The sequence below is a fragment of the Neophocaena asiaeorientalis genome, unplaced genomic scaffold (assembly GCF_003031525.2).
Source record: "Neophocaena asiaeorientalis asiaeorientalis breed wild unplaced genomic scaffold, Neophocaena_asiaeorientalis_V1.1 scaffold723, whole genome shotgun sequence".
Lineage (NCBI taxonomy): Eukaryota > Metazoa > Chordata > Mammalia > Artiodactyla > Phocoenidae > Neophocaena > Neophocaena asiaeorientalis.
The window spans coordinates 774,113-791,247 of NW_020171826.1; the positions used below are offsets into that span (position 1 = coordinate 774,113).

The window sequence follows — 17,135 nt, forward strand, 5'->3', positions numbered from 1 at the left end:
TTTCCTTTGATAGACTATTAACTACAAATGCAGAGGAATAAGGAATCAATCAAATCTTTAAATTTTTTAACATTATGTGATTTTTAAAATTTATAACTGATAATGCATTAAATATTGTACCATGCTTTCTTTCTCTGACCCCATAAGAGCAGATATAACTGCCGCATGCTAGGGAATCTGGATCCTCCCTCAGCTCTAACAATGTTTGTTTTGAAAGTATGGGGGAATTGAGTATACTATCTTAAGCATGATGAAAAAAAATCCAAGTAAACATTTGAAAGTAAATAGATATAGCATATTTCATCCATTCTGTGCACATTTAACATCTCTGAAGTTGGAATGTCTTACACTTGATAGCATGGCATAATTTAATCGGTAGCATTTTTTCTTTCTTAAAATACATTTATAAAATGGGATTGCTTACCATAAATAAAATCTTAAAATCAAAGATTTGAAGGCCCTGTCTTTTCAGCTAGAAATACTTAAAATTCAAGAGGAGCATATTTATGTGAAAACCTAGATGCAAAATCTTATGTATAGACTCAGCTGATTTGAGGGACAGCAGAAAGGTTTTCCCAGCCAAACCTACACCAACTATTATCATTACCTACATACAGAGTCTGTGCTTCCACCAGAAAAGAGCCGGATTCAGAAACGGACTTTACAAAAGCTAGAAGCAACTTTAGAGGTCAGGGAGGCTAACCTCAGTTTACTCAGTCTAGAGAGGAAAGGGTTTGTCCAAAATCATACAGTGAATTAGAAGCCAAGCCAAGGCAGGGCCTGAGTCTCAGAACCTCTAGATCAGGTCTCTTTCTATCACAGTGAGCCACACAGACTGTGTTAACCACTGCCCCTTTTAGGCCCGTCTTTAAAATAAAAAATGATAGTTATTCTGCTATCTACTATCCTGGAAGCTTTCGTCTATTATCAAAAAGACCTGGGTGACCACGACTTTATGGGGCAGGGTAAAGGGTACATTGAAGAAGAACTTACTCCGTTTTACAGATTTACTACGGGACCAAGATGATCCACCACTTGCCTAGAAGACCACCCCCGTTTTCAGAGAAAGAAGATTTGGGGAGTGTTGTGTGCAGGTACACACGGTCATTTCCCAATGTCAGAACTAGAGACCCTTCATAACATGTCCTGTTAAATCTCACTTAAATGTCTGCAATGCCAAAGCAGAAGAAGAGGATTAAAAATAATAATTACTTTTTCAAAGTCCTTCATCTTTAATTAAGGCTTTATTTTTAACTTCTGTTGAAAATAGGGTGGATAGAGTCTATCTGGAATAGTTCTAATCAAGAAATTATCCCAGAAGTTATCAAGAATCAACCCCCAAACTCAGTCCTTTTGTGAGTTTCTAATGGTTAGATCTACTATCCCTAAGTCAGACGTTGTTGAAGAGAAATTTCCTTCGTCACCTGAGTGATTTGTTTTTCTTCAACACCAGACCTCAAAGGCAGATAGTTTGGATCAGTGGCAACCAATCTTTTCTTTTTCCCACAGAGCCCACTTGAGAGATCATTTTTCACAGTAACAATGACTCATTGCAGCACTGATTCTCAATAATGCAAACATCTTTCTTCATTTTAACAGACTTCTCATTTAATCCTAGTTTAAATATAATTAAACCAGTTACTTTACTGCTGGACTTTCAGAGCTTAATCTTCTTATAAGGCAGATCCCATGCCCACTGTCTCTTTTGAAGCTCCTCACATTAGAGGAATGTTATTCAAAAATTACTCAATGAAAAGTATAGCTGTACTAAAAGAAATTGCAAACACCTCCATTATCATGTATTCACACAATGAACATCCTTTGAGTGTTCTTTCTGTGACCTGGAGTGTACATGGGGATGGGTAGATTTTTAGTCATGGGCTATATTTATCCACTATCAACAAAATAGGAAAACGGAGCTGAACCTGGTCTTTTCCTTCCCTCCCTATAATTTCCTCTGTTTCTAATTTTGTAGCAATCAAGTTTCAACTAGTTAATCAAATGTCTTTTGTGTGGCAGGTGCCAGGGTGTTTGTTTTCATTAGTGTACCAAATGCCATATTTAGGAACTTGGCCTTTCCGTTAACTGGCTGCAAGCATGGCTTTAAACCATTAAATGGGTGTATTTAAACTCAGCATTTATTTTTATATCTCCCTATCCAAATAATCAGGATGTGGTTATCTGTAAGATGATACATTATGACTTTTTTCCTATATACACCCAAGCACAAAAATATATGCCTCAGACATAATCATCAATATTACAAACACTCATCATCCTGTACCTTTTATAAGATTGCAGAGATGAAGAGAAAACTGGTTAGTAAAATGTGCATAAAAATAGTTGAAGGCAATCCACATGGGAAAGCTCATAAAATTGAGCAATTTCACACTTTGTAACCTGTTTTTAGCAGGATAAAAAAAAGTGGAAGAAAAACATCACAACGGTAGTTTATCTTTGATTGAATGAAAGAGCTATTTAAAAAAACAGATATGCCAGAAATACGAGCTCATTGTAAAAATACACTTATGTTTTTGACATGTCTTCCCTTTTGCTGAGGGAAGTCAGAGACAGCAGCAAAATCAGAAGGAAGAATGATTCAATGGCTGATTTTCTAAAGAAATAAGTAATGCAGTGTTTGGTTGGTATTTTTACCAGATAACTTTTACATTCATGCTTGTTATTTTTCTCCTGTCTCAATTTAGAGAAATAATCATGATTAGCTGTTTTTAGATACTTATCAAAAAACTCAAATATTAAATATAAGTTTGTCAGAAAGAGAACACAGAATGTACTGCTCCCTTCCAGAAATTGTGGAATACAGAGAAACAGCTAGTGAACAACATTGCATGACTAGATTGCAAAGTAGAGTAATTGATGACATAATGAAGAACTAGTTTAGGCTGCATTACATGAAAATTAAGATTATATTTGATAAATAAATGTTATAGACAATACTAAAATATTTTATATCCGTTTTAAGTATTAATACACATTTAATACAGATGTTACTCTGTCTAGGTCTTATTTGTCTGTATTCTAGCAGAAACATTTATAACTAAAATCCACACTGAGGTTTCACAGTAACACCATTTTAAGGAAATGTCATAAAGAAAATCTTGGATCACACCAAAGAGAATGTAGTTATTAAAGAAATATTTAGTAATGTCTCATAAATGTTCTTTCACTTACAAATTATAAATGCTATATGGGATAAAGAGGTTATACATGAATTAATCCAATCCTCTCAAAAAGTTCTTCTGAGGTCAGAATTACTCCTCATTTCACAAATATGGAAAATAAAGCTCAAGTAGGTTAAATGACACACACTCAACGTCACACTATTACTAAAGTAAATATGAGTCAAATCCAGTTCTTCAGATGGATCCTAGGATCCCTTTCTTTTTGCTCCCTGTAGGTTTCCAAATGGTTTTTTTTAAGGCAACAGAAGTTTACTGAAACTTCTCATTCATGAAGGATGGCCTGGGGGACTTCCCAATGTCATGTGCTAAGTGGTGAAGTCAAGCCCGTTCTGTTGGTAGCTCACAGCCCGTGAGCTTCTCCCAGCAGGGCAAGGCCTTCTGCTTTAACCAGTGGCAAGACTGGCATCCCGCAGGCCTGATCTCAGTTGTAGATAAGCTTTAATTGGATTTATAGTTTTTTTTAATGTAAAAATTCATAAATGATATACCTTTGTGCTTACTACACAGAATTAACAAATGTAATCTTTTAACATGTTTGCTTTACTATGTATATAGGGAGAGATAAAAACTGAGTTCCTTATGTTTTCTCCATAATCTCATATACTCCCCACCCTCCCCAGAAGTAATCATAGTCATGAATCAAGTTCCATTGGTTTATATTTTAATTATATGTATAGATTTCAAAATATATGAAATTGCTTTACGTACTTCCAATTTAGGTAAATGGTAGCATGGCATATGTATTGTTCTAGAACTTCTAATCTCCCCTCAAATCTGTTTTTTTAAATCCTTGCATATAATTACACATAACATTCAGGTCATTTGTTTTTAACAGTAGATAACATCCATATTTAATTTATTTGCGTAAAGTCCATAGTATGAATTTACCTCATTCGATCAATCCATTTCCTCTTGAGTAGGGTACTTGAGTTGATTCGTTTTTTTACTACTATCTAAAATGAAGCTATGAACTTTCAGATACATGTCTCCTTATAAACTTTGGCCCAGTTTTACTTAATTGTGAGTCTGTTTTTAAAATTTTATTTATCAGAGTTATTTAAATGTTTCAAATGCTAATCTTTCTTTTTTATATCTGTTGAAAATATATTCCATTTTTAATTTGTTTTTTATTGTAAATTGTTTATTGTATTTATCATGTAGAATTTTTCAATTTTGATATAGTGTAATTCGTTAATTTTTTCCATGAGATCTACCTTTTGTATCTTGCTCAAGAAATCCTTACATATCACGGGACATAAAGATAGTCTCCTATTGGAACTGTGATGTTTCTGAAATTTTGAATTGAATTGCTTTTAGACTCAGCACATTCTCTCTTGCTCACCACAAATCCCACCAGGCCTTAGTCTCTCATACCTAGTCAATTTAACACATTTCCCCTTAGGTACATGAGGTTGTAGTCTGTGGATTAGAGAGTCAAAGAATAAAGTTACACAAACTAGATTTTTCAGACTTGGCTTAGAGTTAAATTATGATTATAGCTCTACAACCCCAGTCTAGGTTTCCATGGAAATGAAGTCTTGATAGAATTCATTCTGGGAGATTGACAGCTTCTATTAAGTATTATATAAGTTTTGCAGAGGTGCATTCCAACGTATAGTAGTTGAATAATTTGGTTTATTACCTGCCTATAACAAACTTTATAGACATTTTTGTTTTCTATCTTGCCAGACTAATCAATGTTAACCCTGATGTGTATGACCCTTAGATGCTGGACTGGAGATTGGCAAGTGCACATTTTATCCTGGCTGCGACGTTGGTGGTCTGGAGCTCAGGAAAAGTGCTCTCAGTGGATGTCACAGCAGAGGTAATGGAAACTAGCTTAAGGGACCATACTTCTTTTATGAACATAAGCCATTTTGACTAATGTCAGAAGCAGGTGTTGCTGACAAGTAGGGAGAAGGTTTGATAACACAAAAATCAAGTAAATAGGCATTTCTTTCTATACCTTGTCTTCACCGTGGATTCAGAGAAAACCAGGTATCTAAATGTTAAAAAAAAAAAAAAAAAAAGCTGTAAGTAACAACAAAGATTTGTATTCCATAGACCAAAAACTATAGGAGAAAATTCATTATAATTTCAGCCATATTTATAATTGAATCAATTACATGAAGATAAAGTGCTTTTATGTGAAATTTGAAGTCATTTACATGTCAAGATTTGAGTAGTTGGGCCAAAATTTTATCACTCTACAGATGTTTTCTTGCTGCCAAGACTAAACTACAAAGGAAAAGAAATGTGAGGACATCGCCACACAGAGAAAAGTTAATTTGGCTCATTTGATCTTAATAGAAACATACATTCTTTGTGCTTCTTAAATAACATAAAGTGAGAATCTGAAATGTGTTTTACTGAAGGACAAGTTTTATGCAAGTTTTGTGAATTTTTCCTGATGATTAAGAATATTTTTAAAAAGAAACAAAAATCTACTTTGTATATACGTCAGTTGGAAGAATGAACACATAGTTTTTGGAAGAAGCTCTGAGAGATAATAAAAGATCTCCTCAATTTGCCCTTTGGAGGTTTGCCTCCTGATCTTAAGAGTTTCTTTCTCATGATTATAACATCCTTCCCCTCTTTAGTTTCTATGCTGCCAGGCTTATGTAGGGAAGTAACAGAAGTTGAGGTTTTCTTTAAAGTTGTGGACTTTGAACTATGAGTTACAAAGAGCTATAGAGATTTTTAATGTTTTTATATGATGAAAGTAGTGTTCGGGGATAATTAACTTCATGGCAGTATTCAGGACAGAATAGAAAAAAGAGAGAGAGAGAGAGGAGATAAATAAATTATACGGTGATTGAGAGTGTACACTAAGCAGTGAAGAGGACCTGATATAAATCTCTCCTCATGGGAATCAGAAAGCGCAGGGCAAGAGGGGTTTTCCAGAAAGAACTGGCCAGACTTAGAGCAGATTTCACTGGTTTAGGAAAGAAGGAGCTCAATGACTTTAGGTCTCAGAGCTTTGAGGTGGACTCTAAGTATTGCAAAAGAGAATTGTGTGAGTCAATGATGAAAAGGCTTGGAAAGTACTACCGTTTCATTTTATTGAGAAAAAAATGAAGGGAATAGAAAGAGAATAAGAGAAGTAACTCAAAAATAAAGACAGGAAGTGAAGAAAAAGAGTCTTTCCCAGACCAAGAGTCTGGCAAGAATGTGACTAAAGGAGGAAAGGGAAGAGACCCCTGTAGTTATTAACCCTTCTTCCCACGGGGGAATAGTCTCAGGCTCTTGGGAAAGAAGTAGCATCCCCTGCACAACAAAATGACCCCAGATTTCTAGCAGGAACATTTTCTGAAATGCTGTGACTGCACCTGAGAAAGGAAGACAGACTTCACAAACTGGAAGCTTACACTTTTATGGTTTGGATGACATGCCAAGTGGCAATATGTGTAAACAAACAAATAAACAAGAAATCTGACATGGGACAATAAAGTCCTTGGGATAGCTCTGACTCATCGTAGACACTCATTAATATTTGTTAGTAAATCACATGGGTGGAGATGGTAAGCTCCTTCAGGGCACAGACTGGATTTTACTCATTTTTGGATCTCTTGGGTCTAACGCAGGACCTGCACAGTGGATGTTTAGTGGCTTGAATCAGTAAGGAATGAATGAGTGGTGAAAAGAAAATAACATGAGGTTTAGACTTTTTCAGAATTCATTCAATAAATATTCAGCAGAAATTTACTGAGTACTAACCATGAGCAAAATACTGGGATAGGCATTGAATAGAGCAGATAAAAGACTAATTAGACATAGTCTTTGCCCTCAAGTTACTCACAATCTAATAGGCAATACAAATATATTGTAGCTAATCTAATACAAGGGAAAATGTAATGATGGCAGTGATGAAAGAAGTATAGATAAAGTGCTTTTGGAGTAATAAGGAAGGATGCAGTTGCTACTGGGAAAGAATCTGAAAGAATAATCAGTTATACTAAATATTAGAGGCAGGCCTCCTTTAGAGGAGTTTACCTTTTTTTTTTCTTTGTGTGTATGTGTATGTGTGTGTGCGTATTTAGTTTCCCTTTCATTTCTTTTGGATAAACCTCATCTCTATGTGTTTTTGTCCCCAAAAGTCTTTCTCTCTGGATCATAACTCATGAGAAATCAAGGTTCATGACAGGCATGTCAGCTAAAAATAGCAAAAGCCAAATGCAGATGATTGTATGTATTTTCTTCTCGTTAATGAATGGAATCACCTTTCCTGCCCTATAGGCCTTTGATTCTAGAGTCTTAGACGTTCAGTCACCACCCACAGCCAAGGAAGAGAAATCAGCCACTGATCTGGCAGCAAAACTCTTACTTCTTGATGAACTTGTGTCTCTGGAGAATGATGTGATTGAAACAAAGAAGAAAAGAAGCTTCTCTGGTTTTGGTTCTCCCCTGGACAGACTCTCAGCTGGCTCTGTAGATCATAAAGGTAAACAGAGGTAAGTGAACTCTTAGAGAAGGAACATTTTCATTTTCTAATTCTTCCACTCTGGGTTCAAAAACAGAGAAGTCCACATTAAAAAAAATACAATGAAAACCTTGTAGGTAAACAGATTTAAAAGTGTCTTAGCTAATTTCTGAGTTTAATGGCATCATTTTAGAAATAATGTTTAGGGAGCAAAATAACTGCTATGGTACGCACAAATATTTTTGTCAAAATGTTTTCTGGAGAAGATTCTGTTGCATGTAAATATAAAGTAGTTCTTACAAGACATAACAGCATTTGGGAAGCAAGGGGAAACGTGCATCCTATGAGATTAATGTTCGGTCAGTTGCATTTTCTAGTTAATAAAGGTAACCACAATACCATTTTATTTTTACCCTTGTTACACAGCATTCCAAATGATGTGAATAAGTCCCCTCTCCTATACCAAGAAGGCAGTGAAGAGCTCTCAGGACCTGGAGTCAGGACACATATGTTTAAGTCAAATTTCTAAGCATTTCTAGCCATGTGACTTGTGTAAGAATCTTATTCTCTGTGATCCTCAGCTTATTTATCTGGAAAATGGGGATAATTACTTACCTCTATAAAAATCAAATGAGTACTTTGTAAACTGTTAACTATTATAACAGAATTAGAATAATTAAATCTCTCTTTAATCATTGAGTAAGTGTCAGTACTTTAAAGCAGTCATTCCAAACTTAATTCACTTTCTACCCCCTCAGTATCTGTTCCTCATGCTGTACATTTCACATCAGCAGTGACACAAAAGATCACCCAATTCCCCAAAGTCTGGAATTTGGGGAATTTACTAGGATCCGTTTTGCTCACCAGCATTCCATTTGCTTACATTAAACGTTCCATTATTCACTAAATTCTCTAAATCCTACTTGTTTTATATGTTTAATATCTCCAGAATATCCTTTTACATTAAGGCTTTCCTAATTCTGGCCTAAATCATCTCTGACATGTTTTCTTTCTCCAGTCTTTCCCCATCTCCAGTCTTCCCCCATCTCCACTTCCACCACCATCCTCACCCCTTTATTGGTGAATGCATCCTTTACTCTGCTACCAGGGGGATCATCTAACACAAAAATCTTTTCCTGAGGGCTTCCCTGGTGGTGCAGTGGTTGAGAGTCCGCCTGCTGATGCAGGGGACACGGGTTCGTGCCCCGGTCCGGGAAGATCCCACGTGCCGCGGAGCGCTGGGCCCGTGAGCCATGGCCGCTGAGCCTGCGCGTCCGGAGCCTGTGCTCTGCAACGGAAGAAGCCATAGCAGTGAGAGGCCCGCATACCGCAAAAAAATCTTTCCATGAAAAGTTCCCATTGCTTACAAGATAAAAGCAAACTCCTTAAGGAAATTCTATGAAAATTTTCATAATCTGGCACCTCTTTTCTTCCTGCACTCATTTCCACATCCTTTAGTCCAGTTTCACTTGGTTACTTGGAGTTCTAGGACACATCACATTTGTTCCTGGTCCGTGACTTTGCTTTTGCTCGATGATTCTCATCAATACAGGATGCAATTTGCTAGACTTCTGAAAGATTCTCAGAGTTACACTAGTAAATAAAATCATCACTTTGGGACTATAATTTATCCAACATGTACTTGAAAAAAATACCACACATGTATTTTGAAATTCAGATCGTATTCTAATTAAACAAATACAAGTTAGTTCCACTTATGTTCTAGGCACTGTGTTGGGCGACGGTGGAATAAAGGAAAATACAGTCTTTGTCCCTCAAAGAGATCACATACCAATAAGAAACATAGAAATATTTATAACAAATTATAACACAAAGCAAGAAGAGAGGCAATTTTTAAAGAAGGTTATAGAAAGCCAAAGGTTAAGTGGAGAAAATATTGTGCCTTCTAATAAATAGTATTTCTTTGATTCCTGGATCTTGCAGTACAGTCTACAAAATAATTTGAAAGTCAACATGTAAACATTTATGTAAATATTTATATATGAATTTATAATAGCATACATAGCATATACACCAAATATTTATTACATAAATCTTATAAATATATATAATCTACATTGAGATTCCATCATACCAATTTCCTTAGGAAGTGTCATAAAGAGATACTATATTAGGAGATATAATCTATCTAACATAGCTTGGCTTGTAAGAAAAGGAAATTGGCAAGCACTTAGTCATTTGAACAGATTTTCACATACAAAGGCTAAAAATAAGCTATTATAAGTGTGTAAAAAATTAGGGAATATTGTTCTCATGAGTACTTCCTGAGGAAGCTACTGGATGAAATTCTTCAAACAATCAAAATGACTGGAGAGGTAACATCATAAGAATTGGTGTGAACGTAACTTTAGAATTAAAGTGTGATGATGGTTACAAAAAAAAAAAAAAAAGAGGGCCATGTGTTATAGTTATGCAGTCTGACAATATAGAAACAGCGAAGTATCAAGCAACTCAGGGACAGTAGGGGGAACATATGAAATTTAGAATGAGTTTTTGATGGCTTCGTGGCTATTAACTGAGCATAAAAGGATATTACAACAAATCGTTGCTTGCAGACATGGAGAAGAAGGAAAACGTGGAATTTTCTCTTTATAGAAATTGTGAAGAAACAATTAAAGCAATGAAGAAACAATAGAATTAGTAGATGTAGAAATTCTCCTTTATAGAATTATTCCAGCTAATAAATGGAGAAGGAGTGGTAGTATTAGAATGTCTCTATTTTGCAAACCCTAATGAAATGATGGCTCTAGACAGTGATTGTCAGTTTCTGCTAGCAACACAAAAGGAAAAATAGTGAGTCATTATACGCTCCCTGATGGAAGAACTCAACACTACCTATATAACAGAATTGAAAAAAAAAAAAATTTCTTGCCTCTAGTTCTACCTGCCAATTTCCAGGAAATATAGAAGACAAAGAAATGACTTCAGAAACATTATAGGGAAGCAAACAGCAATTCAGACTGTAGAAAACAGCAGAATAAATAACCTAGTTTCTTCAATAAATAATTTACAAAGATTTGAAGAAAAACAAGAGATGGAGGAGGGAAGGGATCCAAAAGATCAAAGTAGATTTAAGGGACTTATTAACTAGTCACAATTTTGGGGGGTTCTAATTCAAGCAATGGTCTGTTTAAAAATTAACACGTGTAAAAGACAATTGTGAACGTGCACTGTGGCTACTTAATGATTTTAAGTAATTATTGTCTCTTTTTTATTTTATTTGGCTGTGTTGGGTGTTTGTTGCTGCGCGCGGCTTTCTCTAGTTGCAGCGAGCGGGGGCTGCTCTCGTTGCGGTGCTCGGGCTTCTCATTGCGGTGGCTTCTCTTGTTGTGGAGCTTGGGCCCTAGGTGCGTGGGCTTCAGTGGTTGCAGCACGTGGGCTCAGTAGTTGTGGCTTTCAGGCTCTAGAGCGCAGGCTCAGTAGTTGTGGCGCACGGGCTTAGTTGCTCTGTGGCATGTGGGATCTTCCCCCACCAGGGCTCGAACCCGTGTCCCCTGCATTGGCAGGCGGATTCTTAACCCCTGCGCCACCAGGGAAGCCCTACTGTCTTTTTAAATATGAAAATGGTACTGTGGTTACATTAAAAATTAGATTTATTGTTATTTAAATATTTAGTTGTAAGTATTTGTCTGGGATTTGCTTCAAAATAATACAGGAGTGGGAATGGAATAAATGAAGCAAGACCTACCATAATCAGTAATTGTTGACTTAGAATGATGCATACCTGGGAGTCTATTATACTATTCTATTTTCGCCTGTGTTTGAAATGTTTCATAACAAATTAAAGAAATGAAATGAAACTATGAGATAAACAAGAGATTAGACCTGGCAGAAGAGTAAATACATTCACCAAATGATAACGCTAAGAAAATGACTCAGAATATATCACAAAGGTATGCAGAACACAATGAGAAATTATAACATACAATTTAATCTAATTAGAGTTTAATGGTGATAAGCAGAAGAGAATCACTATTTAAAGAAGTTATGGGTATTTTTTCAATAATTTTCCAAAAATGGTGAAAAAAGATGATTTGCCGAATTCCGTAATAACAGCAAATTTTGACCCAAATAACTACTACTATTTTTGAAAGGTTAATTGGATTAAGAAAAATTATTCTGTTAAAAGGAAGTCAGGTAAGAGATGGCTTAAAAGCATGAACATTCAGGGCATGTTCTTGGGATGACTAAATAGCATGGTGTAGGTTCAGTATCAACCTACAACCTAAGAAGCAGGGTTAAAAGTAAAATTGGGAAGGAGAGTTAGGACCAAACAGGGATGCTGTATTCAGCAATCATTCATATTGTTACCCTCTGGACTGTGCAGTACAAAACCTCTATAATCTTAGTCAGTGTCTCTGGAACCAGATTGTGATGGTCCCACTGAGTGTTGTATAAAGAAAAGATATTAGTAATTAATGATCTTCAGAGGTCAAAACTGGTCAATTTTCTTTTGCCTTTTTCTCTACCTTTCCCTTCACCTCCAGCTACTTCCAGAAGGTTGGAAGTGTTAAGGACAGCTACTGCATTTGCACAGAAGTTTACGCATGAGCTTGAAAAATTGAGGATTTCCCCTAATCAAGACTCTATATTTTGTTTCATGACTACAGTTAGAATACAGAGACTCTGCTCCTTTGTACTCTATGGTTTAACAACAAAGGTGACCTCCTATATCAGGATTGTTTTATTTAGCATTTATTTAGAATGACATATACAAATTAATCATTTTCTTTTTTACATATAATTTATGTCTTTTATATTTTTATTTTTGATAGTGGACGTTTTACCCCTTCGAATTAGATTCCAAGGACACTTCTTGTGAGATTTTCCTTCAGGATTCATTTTTTATTCAGGAATTCCTGTTCTTGGTCTTAAAGCAAACATTAAATTTGTCTATTAGAGATGTGGAAAACAATGGGAGATAAGTAATAGATATTGCATAATATATTTCTATACACATTCTTGAGTTTTAATTGAAAAAAATTTTAGATTTCTTTCAAAGTATAATGCTAACTCAAAAAACATTAAATGTTAAATTTTTCTATCATCTGTTGCAAAGATATTTGAGAATCATTTAAATGTATATGATAAAGTCACAGGACTAAAATGAATGTTTTCCTACATTTAGTAGCAAGAATATACAGGTTAGAGTTTTGCAACTATTTTATTAAAAGATTTCTAAAAATTATAGTAATTTTGCTTGGGAGAGCTGTACATAATGTTATTTGCTGTTCTTTGATTACATTATATGAGATAAGACCTTTGGTCCTTTAGTCCAGATAGTTTTACTACTTCTTTACTTGCTTTTGAATTATTCACAAGGCCAGGATTATCTTGTTACCTTACTATGCATGAACGTATACAAAACAATTTCTTTGTTGCTTACAAACACTTGTGGTGTTCATGTATATGCCATCATTTTTCCTCCTTCTCAGGGCATGCATTTTCTATTTTCTCATACTCACCGAGAGAAGGTTATAGGTCTGAGATCCATTTTCCATACTGTAGCCCAAAGATTTCACCCATAACTAAATCTAGGAATTCATAAGCTCTTTCTGTGTCGTGGGCCACTGTGGACCCCTTCTCAGAATATTGTTTTTAAATGGACAAATGTCATAAGTTCAAAGGTTACTAATATATAGAAACAGAATTATCATAATACTTAAAATGAGTTTGTAATATGACAACATATATGCTTCTTTATTAAGGCATAAAATAAGATCTAAAAGACATGTCTAAATAACAAGAAATTCAAGTAGTGCTGAACATAAAAACAATTTCAAAGTATCTGTAATGACAAAAATGTGATCCGAATGTATCTGTGATTTCTACTGTGACAAGGGTTTACTTACTCCTAACACCTTTGTGATTTGTTCTCTATATTCATAAGTGAAACAAACGCTATATTTCAATTAGAGGATAATGAGACTAAAGGTGTAACATTTCCCATCCATGTTTATGGATCCTTGAATTACATGAGTCCGGATTTTAAAACTCTGTCTCACGCATATGAAATGCATTATTTTATTTTCTATTACTATAAAATATTCAGAAAAGAAAAATTTTTAACTCTGCTTTTGAAAAGGTCCATAAGAGATGGAAATGTGACGAATGAATGAACAGCTAGGGAGAAAGAAAAAAGAAAACAAACAAACATAAAAAATACCAGGGCAAAGTCCATGTCAGATCATCATAAAATGAAGCAAAGAACCATCTGTTGTTTCCTATTTTACATCATATTTAACATTTTTTTCACCTGAATATGACACTAGCTTCATTTTCAATTGGATGTGCAAGTTACTTTAATTCTCAGGGCAGGGTTATCTCAACTATGCTTTGAAGTTCAAAGTATTTCTTCATTCGGTTCACTTGTTTAAAGCCTGAAGTTAATGGTCATTCAGCTTATGAAAAATAAAAGGAAGCAGCTATGACCATATCCCTAGCAAAATCGTATCTACTATTTGAATGACACTTTAATATTAGAAGGTATTGGAATTTTTCTGAAGGGTGGTTTCTCTCACTTCTTCACACAACCCTAAAAATGCCTTGTAAAATATTAACAAAAATAATAATACTTTATATTTGAATTTAATTAGGATAATCATTTTCACAACTATTATTGTTTTAATTCTCCCATTAATATTTTGAGGTCAGCAAAGCAAGTAATATCATTGTGTCAGTCGGGGTTCCTGCAGGAAACAGGCAGGAAACAGGAAACATTTGAAATAGGAAAATTTGAGAAGGATTTAGACACAGGAAGACTATTTACAAAAGGCTGGGTAGAAGCAAATCATAATGGATGGCACAACAGCCCAGGACCCTGGTCTGAAGAGTCAGATGCCTTGGGAGAAGCCGTGACCTTCAGTTAGGAGAAAGTGATCTTGCAAGGAGGCAGCGAGGGGAAAATTATCCTGACTTCACTTCCTCTCTCCTTCCACTCTCTCCTGCCAAGGCTGCCCATTAGGCCTGTCCCAAACCAAAGCCAGGGAGCACAGGCACTTTTCCAGGATCCAGAGAGGTTAGTTTCCTGGACTGAAAGCAGGGTGAGAAAAGTCAGAGAGTGTATCTGGAGAACAGATGGAAGACACCCAGCACAGTTATATACATTCTATAGATTCAGGTCAATAAACACTTTGCTCTCTAACATTGTTATTATAACCACTTAATTGAAAGAGAAGACTCCACAGAACATAATTAGAAAAGCAACTTTATCCCTCACCCACATGCATTCAAACCCATTCAGTAGGAGTTGTTTCCTATCTCTTGTGTAAAAACACAGGCAGGTACTATGACTCTACAGGTCACACTGAAATAATAAAAATTCGTCTCATCGCTTTTATTAGAAAAACAATCATATTTCAGTAATTAAAATAATAAAAATAATATGTTTTAGCCCAAACTATGAATATTAATAATGTTTCTCCTTTTCAAGCTGGAAAGCTGCACTGGGAAGAGGTGTGTGGTCAGTTTGTCCCATCCCTTCCTCTACCACGCTGGGCTGCTTTATGTCTCCTCCAGTACTGGGGATGTGAGTGCAGAGAAGTAAAGAAAAGTCTTACTTGACTGATGCTATCATGACTTGACTTTTGTGCTCTCTGGCCTCAGTAAATGCTCAAAGATGATTCCTCACCATGGGCGGGGTCACTGCATAACCCCCGTAGGGAACATTGACATAAATACAAATACCTTGGCTCCAGCAGCGCTTCTCTTTCAGCAGGTCAGTTTTACTCCTCACCTTTATCCTACCCGCTCAGTTTCTTCATTTGACACCACCAGCAGTATCCTGGTGCCTCACCCATAACCCCTGGCCAAAAGCCCTTCAGGGAAGTTTCCTTTTATCATTAACCTAGGCCAACTCAACCCACATGCTCGCTCTACATCTGTTCCACAGAAAACCCACATCCTTGACTCTGGTCACTGAAAGTAAAGCTGTTGCTTATATAACCATCTCTTCACTCTGGCATCGAGCCAATTCTTAGAGCATCCTGCCCTTTAGATTTCATAGTCTGTTCTGTGAGGTCTACCCTGCTTCAATGGGTATATGTCAAGATTTTCTTGAAGCCCTTTCTCTAAAGAAGAGGGAAATGTTACTGTTCTCCAGAAACTTGCTCCAGAGAAATTCTCCTTCTTTACCTATTCAATATCAATGTTTTTATTGGATGAAGGTTGCGAAAATTAGTTTGTAACAACCTCCTTTACAAATAGTGCATAACTCTAGCACCTTACTTTGGAATGCAAGAGAAAATACCACTGTTTTTTTCTTTTTTCCCCTTCAACTTTTCTAGGCCACAGCCAAAACTGAGATAGAAAGAATCCCATTTTAACATTCTGATACACTGGGTTTTTTTTTATTCCTAACACCCTAAGAAGATATTAGCCCCATTTTATTAGTATATTTTCACAGATATAAAATGATTTCCTTGGCATAATGTAGCTAGAACATCAAGCTGTTGAACTCCAAGTTCAATGACTTTCCACTGAAATAAGCTGCTTATGATAAAGAAATTAAAGTTATATGTGAATAAGGCACTTGTCCAAGGCCAGGAAAAGTGAGATTCACTTAGAATGCATGCATTAAATAAATCATTTTGAAAAACTGTACCAACGGTATATGTGTTTCTGTCCAAAGTCAGACTAAAGTTGAGAATAGCAATTCCAACTTCAATTTGTCAGATATGATTGCACTTCTTGATGACCATGCCAGAGATTAAAGGTGAAAATCCAAACATTTCACCTTTCTACTTCATTGTGAAGCAATGTTGCAGGCTGAGGCCAACCTAGGTATCTCATGATTTTTGCTACTTTTTTCCAGCACTTAATTGTTAATACCAAAAGGAGGTAGTTCAAAATGGGCTCCATTTCATAGTGAAGAACACAGAGAAAGGATTCAGAATGTGGTGCCCTCTTTCCATGTTTCCTTCCTCATATTTAAAAGCCTGCCTGTACTATAGGAAATGCCCTTGAGCATTGATCTTGGGTCATTTTTCCCAATAATTGTTCTTTACTGCTTGCCTCTTATACCCCAGCTCAACTCCATGGTAAAGTTCCTTTACCTTTTCTCTCTACCCTAACTCATATATGAAGGTTTGAAACTTTCTCCTAAAAGGGATAATACTTGATTCCATACATGGGCTTTGAAATGTACATTACCTACTCCCCCAAAAAGAAAATTCTAGAAGACATTTTTGTGTAAATACGTTTGCTGGATAGAAGTTTTGAATGTCATCAGACCCTCAAAGAGGCTCACGAGCCAAGCAAATGAAAATCCTTTCTGCCCAATCCTACAGCTCTACAGTAGGTTCCAAATCAAGCATGCCTGGGTTACTTTACAGTGAACCCTTTAAATCTCATGTTTTGATTCCAGCGTTCCTGGTTTATTTCTGAATGCTTGTTCATATGGCCCTTTCCTTGGGATAATACTTCAGAAGCTGATATTATGCCCAGTCAGCACCATCATCATAAGTTTAATAGAATCTATTTAACATTGAATT

At 35.8% G+C, this 17,135-nt stretch overlaps 1 protein-coding gene across 1 annotated transcript in view; it reads left to right on the forward strand.

Annotated features, from left to right (window-relative positions):
- Positions 1-17,135, forward strand: part of OSTN (osteocrin) — a 38,192-nt gene that overhangs the window by 6,084 nt on the left and 14,973 nt on the right. Inside the window, exons 2-3 of the mRNA XM_024740316.1 lie at positions 4,930-5,028; positions 7,440-7,654. Coding sequence (XP_024596084.1) covers positions 4,930-5,028; positions 7,440-7,654 — 314 coding nt within the window. The remainder of the gene's footprint in view (positions 1-4,929; positions 5,029-7,439; positions 7,655-17,135) is intronic.